General features: G+C 36.3%; 1 protein-coding gene across 3 annotated transcripts in view; it reads left to right on the top strand.

Annotated features, from left to right (window-relative positions):
• Window positions 1-21424, top strand: part of LOC127806829 (uncharacterized) — a 59051-nt gene that overhangs the window by 14628 nt on the left and 22999 nt on the right. For all 3 annotated transcript variants that reach the window (XM_052344362.1, XM_052344361.1, XM_052344360.1), the window contains exons 6-13: window positions 7658-7778; window positions 7897-7959; window positions 8076-8156; window positions 8280-8374; window positions 8522-8672; window positions 15553-15639; window positions 20473-20592; window positions 20669-20797. In XM_052344362.1, coding sequence (XP_052200322.1) covers window positions 7658-7778; window positions 7897-7959; window positions 8076-8156; window positions 8280-8374; window positions 8522-8672; window positions 15553-15639; window positions 20473-20592; window positions 20669-20797 — 847 coding nt within the window. The remainder of the gene's footprint in view (window positions 1-7657; window positions 7779-7896; window positions 7960-8075; window positions 8157-8279; window positions 8375-8521; window positions 8673-15552; window positions 15640-20472; window positions 20593-20668; window positions 20798-21424) is intronic.

Here is a 21424-nt window from a genome sequence, read left to right as displayed (position 1 = left end):
AAACAATCCCCAAGAGCCTGGTTTGAGAGGTTTACAAGGGTAGTCAAAAAGCATGGATTTAATCAGTGCCAAGCTGACCACACTTTATTCATCAAACGATCCTTCAAAGGTAAATTGACTATTCTCATTGTATATGTGGATGATATCATTGTTACAGGGGGTGACATTATTGAAATCAAAAGCCTTAAAGAAGTACTTGCAAGAGAATTTGAGATCAAAGACCTAGGGAATTTAAGATACTTCTTTGGCATGGAGGTTGTAAGGTCCAAAGAGGGAATTTTAGTCACACAAAGGAAGTATATCCTGGATCTCCTTAAGGAAACAGGAATGTTGGGTTGTAATCCTGCTGAAACTCCTATGGAATCTAAAGCAAAATTGGACATTGACAAAGAAAGTAATCCAGTTGACAAAGGAAGGTATCAAAGGTTAGTAGGAAAGCTTATATATCTATCACATACCAGGCCGGATATTGGATTTTCTGTTAGTGTTGTAAGTCAATTCATGAATGATCCCGAAGAGTAGCACTTGAAAGCAATTTACCGCATCCTAAGGTGCTTAAAATCAACTCCAGGCAAGGGGTTAATGTTTAGAAAAATAGCAAATTGAGGAATCATAGTCTATACAGGTTCTGATTGGGCTAGTTCAATTCTTGATAGAAGGTCAACTTCAGGGTATTGTTCATTTGTATGGGGAAATCTAGTGACCTGGCACAACAAAAAGCGGTCGGTTGTATCTAGAAGTAGTGCAGAGGTCGAATTTAGAGTAATGACTCATGGATTTTGTGAAGGAATATGGCTGAAAAGACTACTCTTGGAGCTGAAAATAGATACAACAGAACCAGTACATGTGTTGTGTGACAACCAATCTGCCATCAGCATTGCTAAAAATCTGGTTCATCATGACCGAATTAAATATGTGGAGATTGACAAACACTTTATCAAAGAAAAACTGAAGAGGGAGTATTCAAGCTGATTTACACTCTTACTAGTAACCAAGTGGCTAACATTCTCACTAAAGCTCTATCTAGAAGAATATTCGATGAATTGAGTTGCAAGCTTGGCTTGAATAACATATTTAGCCCAGCTTGAGGGGGAGTGTGGAAATTGTTGGAAGGCCGAGCTGTCGAGCTAATGGTTGAGCTACCAAGCTCGTTATCATCTGATTTATTCTCTGTGATTTATCTTGATTTATATTACTGTTATATCTTATATTTCTTTTTTTATTAGATTTGTTTGTATTTAAGGTTGTTGTAATCTAGTCCTAAAAGGTAAGAATCTAATCTCTAAAATTTAGGAGAATTCTTAGGATCTAATGTGTATATATTTGTGGCATTCTCAAGGGAATAATTGACGGAGTATTATTCTTTCAAAAGAAGATTTCTTCAAATTTTCCTCTATTAACAGTTGGGACATGAACATAGGATACGCACTTGAATGTCTTGGGTTTCCAATGGCTGGACATATGGACATTGGGAAAATTTTTGGTTAACACTTGAATTGGACTGTGGGATTTAAGAGTTTGTGAGGATAATCTGTTGATTAAAAAAGTGGCTGTTAGAGTTGCTTCTCCCCAATAATGTTTGGGAACATTATGGTGGAATAAAAGAGCTCTTATAACAGCTAGGAGATGGCCATTCTTTATCTCGGCCACTCCATTCTGTTGAGGAGTGTAAGGGAAGGAAGACTTGTGTATAATGCCTTTTTGTTGAAAGAAAACATATATGTTTTGATTGAATAAATCCTTGGCATTATCGGACCTAAACCTTTTTATTTCTACCCCAAATTGGTTCTTAACCATGTTGTAGAATATAGAAAATACTTTGCCTACCTCATATTTTGTTTTCAACAAATATAAACATACCACACTTGTGCAATCATCCACAAAAATGATAAACCATCGTGCTCCAGAAATATTGGGAACACTTGATGGACCCCAAACATCCCTGTAGATTAAGGATAAAGGTAGAGCATATTTTTTATTAGATGGAGGAAAAGACACCCTCTTGTGTTTAGCAAACTCACATACAGAACAATGGAAATTCTTAGTACCTAGACCTTTAGATAAATTTGGAAACATCACCCTAAGAGTTTGGAAGGAAGGATGGCCAAGCCGGTAATGGTGTAGTCACAATTGGTCTTCATTAGACCGAGCCATGTTCGAAGGAAATTTCTCCCTTTTTTCCTGCTCACCCAGCTCCTCAAGGTAGTAAAGTCCAGCCTTGGCCCTAGCAAGCTTAATCATCCTCTTCATGCTCGGTTCTTGTATCTCACACAGATTTGAATGAAAAACAACACTGCAATTAGTGTCCAAAATAAGATTTTGAATAGAGATGAGGTTGGTAAATAATTTAGGGACATGAAGGACATTCTTTAGGGTGAGATGTTCATTAAGGAGAACATCTCCTTGGCCAACGACAGTGGTCAAAGAGCCATCTACCATGGTGATCCTTTTGTAGCTAGAAACAAAGGCTATAGGTAATGAACAATTGGGAAAAAGGAGTCATGTGATTAGAGGCTTCAGAGTTTTAGCGAACTATTTCTGAAGCATGTAGGGAAAAAGAAGGTAAAGAAGTACCTGAGGGTGTAGGGAAAAAGAAGGGAAAGAAGTGCCTGTGAGAGCAAGACAACACGTACCTTTCTCAGCCTTCTTGTCGAGTGATCCCAAGAAATTCCTCAACCTTTCGATCTCAACCTTGTTTAGTTCTAGTGCCTCTCCTGGTTTTGAATCCTTTTGTTTAGGGAGCTGATGGTTGCTGGCTGTGTACACCTGACCTTGCCCTTGGCTTCTTGATGGTCCCCCCTTGGGTGGCTTCCCATGGAGCTTCCAGCATTTCTCTATGGCGTGCCTATGCTTCTTGCAGTAGGTACACCATAAAGAGTCTCTTTCCACGGCTTTCTTCTCTTCTCTAGGACCTTTGCTCTAATTTTGTGCTTTCATGGACACCAAAGTAGAGCTTTCCACTGGCGAAGTTTCTAACATAACTCCCCTTCTACTCTCTTCTGCACGCACTATGGAAATAACCTCATTCAAAGAAGGTAAATCCTCCTTACCGAGGATTTGTACCCTTACCGCATCAAAGTCGATATTAAGGCCAGTTAGGAAGTCATACGTCCTTTCCTTCTCCACAAATCTTTTATGTAGGTAACAAACTTATTGCACTTCACCTTCAAGCATTGGTAATGATCTAACTCCTGCCATAGGGTTTGCAATAGATTAGCATATTCTATAAAGGTCCTTGAACCTTGTTTTGTGCCTGCCACTTTGGTCCTTATCTTGTAGATCTGTGCTGCATCATGAACTTTGGAGTAGGTAAGCTTGATTGCCTCCCACATGTCCTTGGTTGTTGTCAAGAATATTACCGTATCATTGATTTCTGGAACCATGGAGTTCCATTACCAGGACATTACCAAGGAATCCTCCTCATCCCATGCTGCAAACGTTGGATCTCCCTCCTAAGGACCCGTTCCTAATAAGTGGCTCAACCTCCCTTTTCCCTTTAGGAACGTGCGGATTAGTTGGGACCACTTCAAGTAATTCTTACCATTCAACTAGTAAGCTACTTGAAGATTTTGTAATTCTCCCATCTAATCCTCCACAATTGGTTCCAGGAAACGATATTTCCGTTGTATTGCTGGAATCAACTGAGTCTAGTATCAAGTTCGAAGTATTAGACATACAGTCTCAAAAAGAATTGATGAAGGCTACGAAGAAATCGAAAAACAACGCCTATAATCTTAAGGCTTTGATACCATGTCAAGAAAGACGTGAAGAATGGTTATCAATCTTATTTTCCCTTGAAAGGATAGATAAAAATATATACAAGACTTCCTACCATACTAGGAAGTTTCTAAGAAACATAAAGAAAACAAAAATAGCGAAGTTTCCAAAATTGATTAGGAAACTTAGGATACAACAAATACACAACAATCTATCTTTTGGAAAATATATTCTTGGTTTATGAAACCAATATCAATCACCAACAATCAATTACTGTCAATCAAACCGAATCACAGCCGATCCAATCTTGTCTGAGAATAAGGACGAGATTAGATGCTTCCTTGTTGACATTTCTCTTGATTGTTCTTATATTTATACAAAGAAAACATAATCTAATAAGAAATTTACCAAATAGGATTTGGAATATCTAAAAATAAAATATAAAATCTAATCGTATTCCTTTTTTGATAAAATAAATCTATTCCTAGTTTATTTAGAATTCTTTTTGTTCTTTTTTCTCTCCAAGATAGCTTCATTCCTTGGGATGACTGCACTTGTGCGGCCCCCGGTGCTCGTGCCCTTGATTATGCCAGGGGAGGTAAATCGCAGGTGTGAGGTTTCGCCTCACTGCGCAAGGTGATGATCGAACTCACGATCCACCGGATTGACACCGGCATATCGCTTGCCCAACCATTCGATCTATCCCCTGGGGGCAATAGCTTCGTTCCTTGATCCCTATCAAGTTGGCATAAGGCTCAAGGCTAAAGAAAGCTGCACTTTGATGGGCATCATGCATTTCTTTCCAATTGTTCTTCTAGAGTACATTTATAATAAAAATCAGTACATTTATATTTAAGTGCATGTCCATGTTGTTGGGCATAGTGCATTTTTTCCAATTGTTTTTTAAAAGTACATTTATATTAAAAATTTGCCTTTTAGGGCAAATCTTATCATAGAAAAGAGTCAAAAGTCAACTCATAAATCAAGATCATCTAGAAACCTAACAAATGACTTGATGGATAAAAGAAAACTCCTCTCATCCAGTTATCCAAAACAAAGTGGGCACGAGAATGTTTTCTCTAGAAAAAAAATGAAAAAAAAATAACTATCAAGATTTTCATAGGCTCCTCTTTCGTTTCTTTGCAGACATGCCACATATACAATGAAGGCAATCGAAAACCAAAAATTCTTGACCCTAATACTGGGACAAGCTGAATCCCAAAAGTTTTTGGTTTTTGACTCTCTTTTTTGTATTATGTGGTATGTTTGGAAAAAAACGAAATAGAAGAGCCTTTGAAAATCTTGAATGCTCTTTTTTTTGCCTAGAGAAAACATTCTCATTCTCACTTTGGTTTGGATAACCAAAGCTAGCATTAGCTGTCTTCTTCTATCAAGCAAAAAAAAAGTTAGCATTAGCTATTTTACTTTGAAGAAAGAGAAAAAGGAACTTCAGATATCACAAGGCATCTTGTAATGAAGCAGTAATTGATCAAAGACTCTTGATTTGACAAATTTCCATTTGTTGTCCTCTGCCATAATCTTGAATGAGAAGGAAGATACTCGAAGAAAACTATAGTGGAGTTCAACTCCCAATCAAGTAGATTACGCTTGAAAAAGGGGAACAAAATCACTATGGAAAGCTGGTGGAAAATAACTAGGGAAGGGTATCCATAATGCATGTGGCTTTCCCCTTAGCAAGACTTGTGGGATGGTTGTTTTTGTATGCAACATTCCCTTGCTTTATAACAAGGTTGTTCCCATAACTTAAACCCATTACCTTGCAGTCACAATGGAGCAACCTTAATGCTATTACCAAGGCTTATCTTTAGAAAAGTAGCGTTGGACCCCTCCCACAAGGTCCACTCTTGTGACCTTTCTATGAGAAGCCGTAAGAGATTATGGAACCTATGCATACAATTTTCCATTTTACTAGGCATGATGTGCAAGTTTCCTGATGATTCGCTTCTAGGAATGTGCATTTTTGCCCCATTTACTTGTTTAGCACTTGATCAGCTACGTGTTGAGAAATTTTACCTCAACAGCCGAAAGTTTAACCCCATTGTTCACAGTTATAGCTGTCTGTAGACAATTGCTGATAGTTAGTTGACTGCCTGTAGGTTCTTTCTTGGTACCTTTAGATGGTTTTCTATGGTATTCCCTAGCTGCTGACAATTCATTGAGATCCATCAGTAGTTGGCATGAATGCTCTTGGTTCTTTCCTCTTTTCCTGGATAATGTCGAAATTGTCCAGCGGCATTTGGAAGTTTTACTCAAATTGACGTCAAGTCGGCCTAAGCATGATTGTTGATAGTTTCAAAACAACCATTGACAATTTACTTATTCTTTTGAGAGCTTTTGTGCTATCGACAGTTCCTTTCTCATAGTCAACAGTTTTGGACATTAACCATTTATGCATCCTTCATTTTGCACTTATATAGTACCAGCTTACCCTTTTACCCCTCTAGAGCATCAAATATTGCTATCTGGCCATCTACAACCCATTACCAGGTCTCCTACTATTCATGAAGGTATGTGGTGTTACAAGTAGCTAGGGGGAAAAAAAAAGAAAAGAAAAAGAAACAAATTGAAAAGACCCTTATCCAGTAGCTAGTTTATGACTAGCTACTTGAGAAATCAAGGAACAATGCCCTCAATGGACTAGAACTACACAACAACAACAACAAAAAACTCTCATGATGCCCATAAAAGAGATCCAAACTCTCATTATGCCTTTCCATTAGTTACCCCACACCTTGGATGTACTTATTTGACCCATGGATCAATGCCCCAAAGAGATCCAAACTTTGACTCAACTACTTTTCTTTATAAAAAATTAGGCTCATCTGCAAACCTCTAAATTGTAATAGTGATTTTGCCATAGCTTGCTTTATAACACACACAGTTAGTGCTTAAAGTTGGAAGTGCTCTATGTTTTCACGAGTGATAGTGCATAATGATTTATCTCTTATATATTTAAAACGACTAAAATAGGTCTTAGTTTTAAGTAATGGGTTTTGATCTTTTTCATTGAGTGCTAACTGGGTTTTGTAAATGGAAGTTTTACTTTCATTTTCATTTTCATCTGAGATTTTTATCTTACAAATTCCCAAATTTATAAGGGACTTAAAGAAGATATGGCCATAGATAATAAGGATTTGAGAACTAAAATTCATATAGCCAATCTCACCTAGTGTGATTAAGAGTTTATATGTTTTTGTGGTAGTATTGTAGACTAACAATACTAGAACTCACCACTAAAAACTTAAAGAAACAATTGATAAATTTCTGAAGTTAAACAAAGAGGTGTATTAGTTACTGTTAAGTATTGATAGTTGTCCCTCTCTGCACCACATTTTCTTTTGTAAATTATATTGTTTACTAAAGCTTATTTAGTTATAATTGTTGCATGAAGAAAATAGAATTGTGAAAATAGGATGGGTTTGTTGATTCAACAAACTCAATTAGATTAAAAGATTTTAACCCATGTAGTTAAGTACATTAAATTCACATTACGCTATGTGTAATGATAAGTTGTGTTTCTCATTAAAGGGACAACCTAAGTCTTCATGCCTTGTAACTGGATTTGCCTTTTTCCCTCTTACATACCTGGTAGCAAACAATGCTTCTTTTGTTTCATAAAAATTTAGTAAATCAACACCCTTGTCTGTTTCTTCTGTTTGATCTATTCATTATACTGAAGTTATGCAAGAGCATGGCATTTTCTGAATATAAATTTCCTGTAAACTTTTGTTTTTAGTGATTTTTGAGTTCAAGTGATAAGTAAGCTTACTCTTCATCTTATTGCAAACAGACAGAAAGCACCAGAGGAAACAGTTGCTATATGTGGTCCTAGATAATTTTGCTTCCCTTTTGGATTTTTTTCCCTATTAAGCATGTGCTACTTAATAATGAGATTAGTTTTGTTTTCATTTCTTTCTAGAGCGACCAAAATATTATTGGAGATGAGGAGTACATTTGGAACCTATGATTGTGGATTGCTGTGCATAAACTCTTCTGAAGATGGGTTAATACAACATGAGGAAAATCCATGGGCTCTTTATGTAAGCTATAGCTTCATTTTTTAAATTTGTTTCTTTTCTCTTCCATCTTTAATGTTCAAATTAATAATTCGGATAAGTGGATGAAATAGGTAACATGTATACTCATGTTCTATGACAGAAAAATGAATCTTCACCTGGTCAACCTCTTGGTTGCTTCCTTAGCATTGATGATATGAATGAGGTTCTTTGTTCACTCTTCTTTTGCTTGATGTGCTGAAAGCTTTGTGAGGACTGCATATTTATTGTGTTGTTTATACTTGAAAATTACGACCAAGTTATCAATTTTTCATGTAACAGTTACGAAATGTCATGCAAGATCTGTCATCTAAGCACATCATTCCTCACATGGAGAAAAAAATTCGCGACCTCAATCAGCAGGTATCCTATTTTCAGGTTTTTGGATTTCAAATACTAATATCACGTTTACTTCTCAAGTAGATTGTTTTTACCTCTTTTTGTACTTTCCTTGTTTCCTCTCATTTTAAACTTGTATTTGCTTAGGTTTCTGCAACAAGGCGAGGTTTTAGAAATCAAATAAAGAACTTGTGGTGGAGAAAGGGGAAAGAAGATACACCAGATAGCCTAAATGGTTCTATGTATGTTTTGACCCATCGAACCAAAAAGTTCTTATTTATGTTTCTATGACTGTCTATATATTTTTTGCTGCTGCTTCATGGCTGTTCATTTATACATTGCTTGTCCCTCTTTCTTCTTCTAATTAGTTTTTATAATCTCTATTGAAGGTATACATTTAGCTCCATTGAATCTCAAATAAGAGTTTTAGGTGATTATGCCTTCATGTTGCGAGATTATGATCTTGCTTTGTCCAATTACCGACTACTGTCCACGGATTACAAACTTGACAAAGCATGGAAACGTTATGCTGGTGTACAGGTAGCTTTGGTACCTTGTATTTGTGCTGAACCTGTTTCTGTTTGTTCTTGTAATGTCATTTGCTAGGACTTTGACAAAGTTGTCAGTTTTTTCCTTTTTTAGGAGAAATTGTTTTCTTCATGTTTTGGAACCATTGAAGCTATAATATTAGATGTTTCTCAATATTATCAAAATTTTATCCATCCTTTGCTCTATGCCTTGCTCCTTTTATTTTTGTTTTATTTAATATTCAAACTTCATGTTTTCAAACTATAGAGCATTTGTGAAGTTCATTAAATTCTTTTGTGCTTGGTAGTATTAAAACGCCATTTATATTGCTATTGGTTGTAGCTGGTAGTCTCTTTGTCTCTAAGTTTATAGAGCTATTTATTTAACTCCTCTAATTCAATGGAAACCATGCATCCAGTTTTTCTTGGGTATTGGATTAAGGGATATTCTAGGCCACTTTCTGACATTAGAGAGCGGAGGGTATTTCATCTGAATCATGTTTCTGAAACAAGCTTAAAACTCTTGAAGCTTGAATCATTTTATTGAATCCGAGGGGAGAAATATATACAGATTACATCCTACTTTTTCTTCTATAAAATAGGACAAAAATTAGGTTATTTATCCCCTAGAAACTAGGAAGATTTTTCTCCTAGAAAATAGGAATAAATCAAACTTCAAAATTGAACAAAACTTAACTTTAGAATTATCTATTTGATCTAAACTTCAACTATGCAATCTTCCTTTATTCTCATCCTCTATCCATCTATCATACTCTCTTTTTAACTATGAATCTTCTAATCTTGTTCAACGCTCCCCTTCAAACTGGAGAATAGATATAAGTCATTCCCAACTTGTCAATTAATGCCTCAAACCCTAGTCTTGCCATAGCTTTTGTGAACACCAACTGTTTGATCAGTGGTGGGAATATAGGATAAAGTAATCCCTCTTTCCTCAATCTCCCTCTTATGAAACTTCGATCTATTCTCACATGCTTCATACGATCATGCTGAACCGGATTTTTCACAATGTTGATTGCTGATTTGCTATCACTGTATACATTTGTTGGTTGAGATAAAGGAATCATTAAGTCTTCCATTAGCCTCTCTAACCAAATCACCTCACAGATTCCTTGAGCTATGGCTCAAAATTCTATTTCTGCACTGCTGTGAGCAACCATCGATTGATTCTTGCTTCTCCATGTAACCATATTTCCCCATAACTTGGTGCAATAACCAGAAGTTGACTAGTTGTCCTCACTAGACCTTGCCCAATCTGCATCAACAAAGCCTTCAATTCCTGTTTTCTCAGTTTTCTGGAACACTAATCATTTTCCAGGTGTCCCTTTGAGATATCTTAGAACATGAAACCCAGCATTCATATGCCTTTGAGTAGGAGAATGTATATACTGACTAATTACACTTACTGCATAGGCTATATCTGGCCTCGTAAGTGATAAATAAATCAACCTCCCAACCAACCTTTAGTACCTTTCTTTTTCTACTGGGGTGTATCATCATCTTGTTCTCCAGACTTCTAGCCTTTGTCTAAGGGAATTCCAGCAAGTCTGGATGCCAACATTCCTGTATCTTTCAGCAGATCAAGTGTATATTTCCTTTGTGAGATGAATAGGCTTTCTTTGCTCTGAGCCACCTCCATTCCTAGGAAGTATCTCATGATTCCTAGGTTTTTGACTTCAAATTCAACCCTCAATTGCTTCTTCAAGTTTTTGATTTCCTGCATATCATCCCTTGTCACAATAATATCATCATCATCATAGACAATTAGTATTGTTGGGTTTTGCATTGAGAAATCTATCTAGAAGGTTTAAACGAACAGGAGATCCCTCGAGTGAATGGAAGCGACTGAATATTCTAAGTTAGGAAGAGGCTAGCTTAGGCGTTTTATTATAAAGGGGTATTTTAGTCTTTGTGTAGGTAAAATATAAAGCCTTGTAATTACCGCCTCCAACCCTTTATAAATAGAAGGCTTAGTGTGAGGCAGTCGGATACAATTGATCATTCTATCCTTTCTATATACGAGTGATGTTGCTGTAAGAAGAGAAAAAAGGCTTGTGAGAGAGAGTCATTTGTAATCTTTGTGAGCAGTGAATTTGTGTGAAAGAGAGGGAACAAGAGAGGGATATCTTGTATTGTTCAAAGTTGGTTTCTAGTGGAATTGCTATCATTTTGGTGGCTGGATGTTGGGTCATTTCTGCGACCTAAACCAAGATATATCGCCTGTCTTATTGATTGGTTTGGTTGTTTCTTTCTTTCTCTATTTTTCATTGTTTTAATTTTGTTCTTTCAAATTCAATTTCTTGTTTCTGTTGATTGGGTTGATTTCGGGTGAAAAGTGTGAGAGATTCGCATTTGTAAGCATTGATTGAGTTGTCTAAAGCGCTCCTAATCCTAACAAGTATAGATTTATTTCCATTTACTGTGGGTTTTATAAACAAGGTATCGTCTGCTTGTCCTTGTTTATACCCTAATTGGTTTAGGGTCATGCTGAATTTCTTGAACCAAGCCCTCGGTGACTACTTTAAACCATATAGAGACCTTTTAAGTTTACAAACATTTCCATTGCCAACTTCATGTTCAAACCTTGGGGGGATCTCTTCATATATATTTCCTCATCCAAATCACCATTAAGGAAGGCATTTTTAATGTCAAATTGGAAGAGGGGCCACTCTAAATTAACATCAATAGAGAGCAATATTCGGATGGAATTAAGCTTAGCAACATGAGCAAAAGTCTCCTCATAGTCGATCCCATAAGTTTGTGTAAACCCTTAGGCCACCATTCTAGCCTTATATCTTTCAACACTCTCATCTACATTATGTTTTACAGTAAATACCCACTTACATCCTACTACCTTCTTGTTTGGAGACAGTTTCACAATATCCCAAGTATCATTTCCAACTAAGGTAGTCATTTCTTCCATAACAACAGCGTTCCACTTAGGATCATTTATAGAACCTTGAATGTTTTTGGGAATTTCAATGTTATCAATTTTTGCAACAAACCCTCTGAACTGAGGAGACAATTTTGTATAAGTCAAATGGTTAGAAATAGGATACTTGACACATGATCTTACCCCTTTTCATAGAGCTATAGGCATAGCCCAATCCAAATCATCTCCCCTTGCAGTATTGCTGTCAGTGTTGTCTCCCCTTGTGGTATTACTGTCAGTGCTATGAACAACAATGTTATCCTTTGATAGACCAGTCTCTGGAAGTGATGGATGACTATGCTGAGGTTCCTGATGGCCTTTAGGTTGTCTGGAATAGACGAGCAGAGGGCTGTTGGCTGTTGAATTTGGAGGATAATGAGGGATAGGACTATAATTTCAGGCTTAAAGGTAATAGGAGAGGGAGAAGAAGAATTAGGAGCATGCGGATCAGAAGAGTTAGAAGGGATAAGTTTTGCCAGTGTGTTGTTAGGAGTCAATGCTGAGGATGCTCCCCATTGAGAACATACTGGCAATGTAGGATCAAAAGGGGAAGAGAAATGAGACGATCCCAATTGGGACCATTAGTTACCTCTCGAGAAGCTGTAGATTGATAAAATGAAAGATCTTCATAGAAGGTGACATCGGTGGACACAGAGAATTTTCGGTTGGTAGGACAATAGCACTTGTATCCTTTTTGGGAAGGAGAATACTCAACAAAGATACACTTGAGAGCTTTGGGATCTAATTTGGTCCGAGAGAAATTATTGTTGTGAACGTACACAATGCACCCAAATACTTTAGGATCAATTGAAGATAGAAAGGAAGCATTTGGATATAGATCACAAAGTGTATTGAGTGGAATTTGAAATTGCAAGGTTTTAGATGGGAGACGATTGATCAGATAGGTAGCTGTAAGAACAGTTTTCCCCCAATAGAAATGAGGAACATTGGTAGTAAACATCATAGCTCTAGCCACCTCTAGGAGGTGTTTATTTTTCCTTTTAGCTACACCATTTTGTTGAGGTGTGTATGGACATGAGCTTTGATGAAAAATACCATGTTCAGACAAGTAGTTAGTAAAATTATGAGAAAAATACTCTCGGCCATTATCAATTCGAAGGATATGAATAGAAGTTTGGAACATATTCAAAATGAATTTGTGAAACCTTTTGAAAATGTTGCTAGCTTCTGATTTTTCCTTCATAAGATATACCCAACAAGCTCTAGTATGATCATCAATGAATGTTATAAACCATCTAGAACCATTGGTATTAGAATATTTAGAAGGACCCCAAATATCACTATGGATCAAATGAAATGGTTTAGAGGGCTTATAGGACTAAACAAAGTGGTGAGATTGAGGCTGTTTTGCCAGAGTACACTGCTCACATGAAAAAACTTGTTCTTTATTGATGAAAATTTGAGGATACAAAGATTTTAGGTAAGGAAAACTAGAGTGTCCTAAACGTTTATGCCATAACAAGACCTTGGCATTTGTTTTTACATTTAGAACAACCTTATTTGTAGAAGAATTTGGAATATCCCTTGCCATATAGTAAAGGCCATCCCTAGCCTTAGCACAACCAATCCTCCTCCTTGATGCTTGGTCCTGAAACAAACAGTAGGAGGGGGAAATGTTACACAACCAAGGTAGGGGAGGTTGTGCCATCATCAATAGAGATATCAATAGAGGTGCTACAAGGTGTATATTCGGTCACTAAATTTGCAGAACTTGACATATGATTTGATGCACCCGTATCCACTATCCACACATTCTTAGGAAGCCTTTTTGAAATTAGGGAGTAGTGAGAATTACCTTGCAAGGCTATGGATGTTGTGGGCTGAGGATTAGGAGAACTTGATGGAGTTATACCTTGATTTAGCAACCTGTATAAGGCTTGGATATGCTCTTCTGATAGGTTTAGATTTGTGCTATTCCCGATTTCAGTAGAGACCTCAGCAACATAGGCTGATCTTGGGATTTCTCTCTTGTTTCGTGGCTTCCAATTAGCTGGTTTTCCATCAATCTTCCAGCACATCTCCTTTGTGTGGTAGGGTCTTTTATAATGGTCACACCACTGTTTTTTCTTTCCTTGGTCTCCCCCTGTTTGACAGTAGCAAGAGCTGAATTTTGATGGTTTAGGATAGGATCATTTAGTTGATGAAGTATTACCTTTCGTTTGCCTTCTTCTCTCCATACTTCTGCAAACACTTCTCTAAGTGATAGTAAGGGCTTTGTACCCAAAATTCTTCCACGAACTTTATCCTAATCAGGGTTAAGGCCATGTAGAAAATAAAAATACGATATTTTTCTACCATCTTATTGTATTTGGTACTATCAGCTAGGGATTCCCAATTGACAGTGTAGAACAGGTCCATTTCATGCTATAACTCAACCAAAATGTTAAAATATTCTATAATACTGAGATTACCTTGTTTGGTTGTTCTAATGGTTGACCTGATTTCAAAACATTGAGAGGAATTTTCCAAATCTGAGTACATCTCTTGGATTGAATCTCATATCTCCTTTGTTGTCCTCCATAGAATTTATTAGCCATGTCATGATAGTTGAGTTTTCCACCTCCCAAGTGCCATAAGTGGCTACAGTGGTTGGTGGAGTGGGGAAGAAACCAGTTAAGTATCCAGCTTTGCCTTTTCCTTTAATTATCAGCATCACCGAATGAAACCATTCTCCAAAATTACTCCCATTCAACTTGTGTTGAGTAATTTGTAGAGGATAATTATCAATAGGATTTGTGGAAAAATCTGGTGGAGGAGGAGGAGGAGGAAGGGTGATCGGAGAGCTTGTGGTTGAGGCTTCGATTAGGGTTGGGTTTTGTTGAGTTTCGGCCATGATCTTGTAAACAACCAATACTTCAACCAAGGCTCTGATACTATGAAACAAGCTTAAAACTCGTGAAAGCTTGAATCATTTTATTGAATTCAAGGGGAGAAATATATACAGATTACATCCTACTTTTTCTCCTATAAAGTAGAAGAAAAATTAGGTTATTTATCCCCTAGAAACTAGGAAGATTTATCTCCTAGAAAATAGGAATAAATCAAACTTCAAAACTGAACAAAACTTTAGAATTATCTATCTGATCTAAACTTCAACCGTGCATTCTTCCTTTATTCTCGGCCTCTATCCATCTATCATACTCCCTTTTTAATTTTGAATCTTCTAATCTCGTCCAACAGTTTCTTATGGTCATATTTATGTTAAGATTGGGGAAGAGTCTACCATACAATTTTTGATCTAGTAGTTGGTGCAAGTGCAGACTCCTGTCCAAAGTTTTCCAGATCTCCTTGATGTAGATAGGAATATTCTATTTTTCTCTGACCCAGGGGGCATCATTTAGTTGTCTTTATCTAGGCGTAATATCCAAGGTTTGGAAATTGACTCCACATCTGTTATTTTGGATTCATTTTATGACCAACTCATTATCAGGCAGGAGGAGTATTGCTGGGTTTTTTTTTTTTTTTGGGGGGGGGGGGGGGGGGGGGCTTCTACTGTTTGGTCCTTTTATGAGGTGCTAAGCAACGGAGGGGTGAAAAACTTTCCTTTACGGGCTATTTGGAGAGCTTGAACATCTCCTAGAGTGTTTTTTTCTTATGTGAACAACACCACTTATATTCATTTGTATTATTAGTAGAATGAGGACAAAGGCATGCAGTAGATGATCAGTGCTTGCATTGTCCAGAAACGTACTGCAAATTTGCTAGTAATCATGCTTAGATTCCAGTTACATTGCATCTAAGGTCAGAATTACATAATCCCAATTTTTTTTTTTTTAAAGTTGAACATTTACACTGATTGATCTTTGTTTAATAGGAGAGATTTTACATTATATTTTATAAACTCTTGTCCTTTCCTAAGTTTAATAGGGGATGAATGTCTAAGTACTTTTCAGTCTGAAACTTTTGTTTACTTGCGGTGCAGGAAATGATGGGACTAACATACTTCATGTTGGATCAGTTGAGAAAGGATGCTGAGTACTGCATGGAGAATGCATTTAACACCTATTTAGTATGCATATATCTTTCTAGATAGAACTGTGTTCAATTCAGTTTTCAATGCTTTGACTTTCAAATGACAGTACGTCTGTCAATGTTTCTAACATGAATCTTACTTGCACCTTTTTTTTTTTTTTTTTTAAATCTGTCCATGCAGAAAGAAAATAGTAAGTTGCTGGTTATTATATTGTGCATTGCTATATTTTATTTCTTTTATCCCTAAGGTGGTATACCCCCCATCCCCTTTTTTGAGGCGTTTTTGTGGGGTTTTCCCACGATCCTAGAAATTATTCAAGGTAACTATATATTTGCTTTTAAATCTCTCTCTCTCTCTCTCTCCCTCTCCCCCCCCCCCCCCACAAAGCATTTGGTAGCATTTTTGTGGGGTTTTCCTGGGATTCTAGAAATTATTCAAAGTAAACATATGTTTGCTTTTAAATATGAAGGTATGCCAATTATAGAAGATGGAGCTGTTATGTAGTGATTTTGTAGAGAGAGAGAGAGGGAGTTGGGATGGTCATCGATTATGTTATTATCCATCACAAGGTATCTTGGAGAATTGGTCATAAGAGGCCAGAGTGTAGAGAGAAGTAGTTCTATTTGACCTGTACAAACGAATATTAGTTGCAGTTCTGTTAAGTGTACTTCCATTTTAGTTAAGTTTGTTAGTCAGGATTTGTTCACTTGTATTTGTACGACTGTCAAGGTTAGTTATATCCCTAACAGAATCAGTTTTCACAGTCTTCAAAAATACTCAACCGATTTTCTATTTCTAATGTCAAGAATCATTGTCGGCAAATCTCATTTTCAGTTTTCTTTTCAGTTTCTTTCTTTTTCTTCATAGGGCTCTTGCTTCATAGAGGAGATGATTATTTTTTCTATTTGAATGAAATTTCATGCTACAAGTTTGTTCACATGGTGACTAATGTTTAGAACTTCCACCATGTGCTTCTGTGGTTTGTGACTTTTGTCTCTCGGTTCTGTGAATGTTGCATTAGGTTTAGATTTTATGCATTAGGTATATATTGTTTTTGGTTTCTTTAATTGTGATTTTGTATATAATAAAGGTTTTTAAAACTGTTAGATTTTTTCAAGGACAGATGTTTCCTGTTTTCATATGCTACACGTGGTATATTTTTCTAATAAAAAATCATGTAGTAATTTAGATGATTCAAAATTTTTATATCATCCACCCATTCCACATGAAAAATGTTTCTTTAAGAGGAGGATAAATAATGGTAATTTGGATATCTTCTGAGGAGTGGTGCATGCATACACCTGCTTGCATCCCCCTCCTCACCCCCACCCTTAGAAGAAAGCAAGTAGTCAATCTGAGAGAAGTATTTCAGAGCATGGGGATCTAGAAGGGATAAGCTGGGAATGTTGAGGCTGGTTTCTCTGTATCAAATTATCCAACACAGGATGAATATGTAAAAGAAAAGCTCCATACTGAGAAGGCAGGTTAACAAAATGGCTGTTTTTGATTGCTTTTGTTGCCGAAGTTGGTTTGGAAAGAAAGTACCTGTCTGAGACAATGCTAAACTAACCTATTGAAAGGTTGAAGATCAAGTGAATGAAATATTAAGGCAAAAGAGCTTGGCTTTCTCTGTAGAAGATCTAATGTTTGGTCCTGAATGGTTTCTCAGGTTTATAAGAACATTACAGTTTCTACTTGGCCTCCCAAATGAAGAACCAACTTAAAGTACTTGTAGTCAAATTCTTTGTATGTTTGAGATGGTCTCATTATTTACAAAATGTGTTTAGGACTAGTACATTCTTAGGGAGAGGCAGCCAGCAAGCAAGAGCAGGCAAGAAAAGAAAAGAAGTGTGGGATCTTTCTGATAGCAGAATTGGATGAATTTTGATGGGATGTGGACCACTGCTTAATTAAAATAAAAAGTAGTGGTTTTGTTTCTTTTATAGAGTTGAACTAATCTTCAGATCTATCTTTTATTGATAAGCAAGAGTATATTGAAGACGTGCCATAAGGGGCAAGCCCTTAACAGGATAATTAAAAAGGAACTTGCAAAACAAAAAAAAAGACTCCAAAAAGTTAATGAAATCTTCCTTGCCCCACAGAAACTAGGAAATGAGAATGGTTGGCAAAAAAACTTGAGCGTTCACACCCTCACAAGCTCTGAAATCTCACCCTTGTTTGGTTGATTCTAAACTATCCCATAAAAGAAGAAACAATAGTGGTTTCATATTAAAAGTACATTGATTTTAAAATGGGGTAAAATTTTACAAGAGCTATTCCTGAATAAAAGCATTATGACATGGATTCTGATAGCCTCCTGAAATGTACAATGTACTGTTTTAGATTGTTGCTTTAGGATTAATACTTGTAGTGTATGAAGAATATAAGAAAACAGTTCCATTATTAAAAATATGAACAAAGAAAACAGTAAGAAGTTCATGTAGGGTAATTGTTATTTATGTGGAAGATTATTTTTTTAAATTTTCGCTGGACATGTGAGGAGAGTGGATGAAATGGAACAAGTATTTAATAGAAGAGGTAGAGGAAGACCAAGGAAAACTTTGTGGGGGACACTTAGGTTTGATATTAACTTTATGGGTTTTGCAGAAGATACTGCCATATATAGAAATGAATTGAATGTTAGAATTCATGTAGCCACCCTACTAGTGGGATAAAGGCTTGGTATGTTGTTGTATTGTTGGACTGTTTCACCACTTGTTTTGTATTGGTTAAGGTAGCTGGGCTTCAATATTATGCAACCACAAAATTTATACCTCAGTCTTTCTACTTGGTTTTACTGATGATGCCTATTTGTCATCCTTTACAACTGCTGTAGTCTACGATAATTTTAGATTCTTACTTCCCTTTGCCATCCTTCCTGGAAGAACAAGAGAAAAAACATGTGTATTGGTTATTTGTTGCATATGGCTTTAATATTAAATTGTGTTATAAAAGAAACAAATTGATTATTTCTATTAATAAAGTAGTTTTGAAATATTTCATTTTTAAATTTTCTTCCCTACATCTTCACTACAAGCATTTGCTTCCTTGAGCCAACATTTTTTCACCTTATTTCTTTTGTTTTTATTATTATATCTTTTTTCTCAGGGGGAATGGTGATGCGAACCCCATATACCAATATGGCACCCACAAATCAAATCGGAACAAAACCCCAAGAAAGATTAAAACAGATTTATAAAAGATAGAAAGAAAGAACCTTGACCCGATGATTTTTGGAGAATCATGAACCAAAGGTATTGACGCCACTTCCAAGAAAAGATGAGAATGTGGAAGATAAGTCGAATTCGATCACCACAAGTATTAACTTGATAAGATCAGAAAGTTCTTTAAAAGAACAAGCTCTCAAATTTGCCTTCAAAATTATCTCTCTTATTTGCACATAGATGTAGTCTTTTTATAGACAAATATAATCCTAAACTAAATCCTAAATCTAATGGGTTTTAGTTAGCCCACTCCAAATAGAAGTAGGAATAACAAAAGTAACCCAATCCAACTACAAGTTGTAATAATAAAACTAACCTAATCCAACTATGACTTGGAATAGTCAAACTAACCTAATCTTGTTGCACTTGAACTTGAATAATATTTCTAATATTTTGGCCCAACTGCTTTTGTGATTCCTCTAGGTTATCCAATCCACATTGCTTATGACCCTTGGCCCAAGCCTCATTGATTAGCCCATTTAAACATTCTTTCATCCTTTTAGCTTTGGCCCTTGTCATTGGTCCTCCATGGATGCTAAATGGATCATTGGTGCTGCCTTGTCGTCCTTCTTGATTGCTGCCTTGATCTCCATCAGATGGGTCTTTTTCTTCTGTCAAGATCAAATTAGGCACAAACTATTCCTGCTTATCTTGTGTGAGTATTGAATCATAGGTCTTTTAGAAAAGTGTAACTTGTTTGCAATTTCTCTAGGAAAAGTTTTTGGCAATTGATAGGTTGGTAATCACTTGGCTAGTGGGTATGTTTACAAGGCTATTTCTTATGTCCACTAGCAATTTTTCCTTATAACAGTTTTATGTCCTTGGGTAGGGATGGCAATGGGTATCCTACCCTGTGTGTACTTGCCAAAACCCTACCTTGATGGGGTTTGGATATCAAAAAATACCCATGGGGAGGGTACGGGTAAGATACTTAAAATCCCTGTTGGGTATGAGTAAGGTGGAGGGGATAGAGTCCCCTACCCATACCCTACCCTGATATAGTGTTGTGTATATATATATATATATATATAAATTTATCTAATTATATATTTTAATTCATAGATTAAAAAATAAAAGAATTAGAGATATTCTTACAAACTTGAAATTTAACCTACTTATGGTCTCTCTTGCCTCTCACCTTGCCACCTAACCAAGGTGGTACTTTTTATTACTTATGTATTGGAACAATCTAAAATTTTGCAGTTATTACTCTTTAGCATTTTGCTTGCATTAATGTCAGATTCCTTTGTTATCAAATTGTTGTGAAGTTATTTAAACTGTGAATTTGAATTTGTTAGAATAAATAGATCGGGTATGTGGGTATCCATTGGGAATGGATACCCATATATTGTATGGGTATGGGGATGGGGGGGTTAAACAAAATACCTTGAGGGTATAAGTATAGGAACGGGGACAAAAATAGAGATGTGGGTACGGGGATGGATAGAGGGGTCCCCTACTCATTGCCATCCCTATCCTTGGAAGGGGCTGCATTAATACAACTAAAGTATTAACCACCTCTAGAGATGCCATGATGCACCATCTTTTTATACCTGTTTTAAAGTTGAGAACAGCGCATTCTTGGTTTTTAATTGAAGGTGATGTATTATAAGTTCATTGAGTTACATAATCTCTTGATGTTCAGAAAATGGGGTTATCTGGTCAGCGAAATGCTACGAGGTGTGGTCTTTGGTGGGCAGAAATGTTGAAGACAAGAGATCAATTTAAGGAGGCTGCCACTGTTTACTTCCGTATTTCTGGTGAGGTAATGCCAAGTTTTTGATAGCAACACTTGATAACAATATTTGTGCTCGAGTCCTGAATTTTCTGAGTTCTTTTAGGAACCCCTACATTCAGCTGTGATGCTGGAGCAAGCATCTTACTGCTACTTGTTTGCAAGACCGCCCATGCTTCGCAAATATGGCTTCCATCTCGTTCTTTCTGGTGATTTGTATAAAAAGTGTGACCAGGTACTTGTATCATGAACTGTGAAGTATAAAAATGGACACTCAATATGAATATGTCATGACACAGACACCTTGTTTTTAAAAATGGCAGGCGTAGTATTCTTGGAACACCTTTAACATGCTTATTATACACATATATGGAATAGATTTTATGTCACATCAAATTAAGAAGCCATAATTGTCATACTTCAAATGTTGAACATACCATTCACATAACAATTACATGCCATACAAAAATGATAAAACTAAGTCAATGTATTACTTTACAAAACATTTCATAAAGGCATAGCGTAAACCAAGAACTAAAATTGCACTACAATCCATCAAGTCAGCGACTAAGTCAATATATCTCTTGACATTGTATTGTCCTGGGTATACCCAGTGTATCTTATACAATTTTGATCTATACATATTTACTTTTGATCAAAAAAAAAAAAAAAAAGAACGGTTGAAAAAATGAGGCAGAGAAAGCAGTGTATCAGAAGAAGAAATAATAAAAAAGGGGCAGAGAAGAAAAAGAACTGCAGTGGCAGAAGAGAAAAAGTTGCTATAACAGAGACACAGAAAAAAAGGTAGAAAAAATGTGGCAATCAAGTTTGTCACTCGTTAAGTTCTTTTGTTTCTTCTTCT

The sequence above is a fragment of the Diospyros lotus genome, chromosome 7 (assembly GCF_014633365.1).
Source record: "Diospyros lotus cultivar Yz01 chromosome 7, ASM1463336v1, whole genome shotgun sequence".
Classification (NCBI taxonomy): Eukaryota; Viridiplantae; Streptophyta; class Magnoliopsida; order Ericales; family Ebenaceae; genus Diospyros; species Diospyros lotus.
This window is presented reverse-complemented; position numbering and strand designations above follow the sequence as displayed.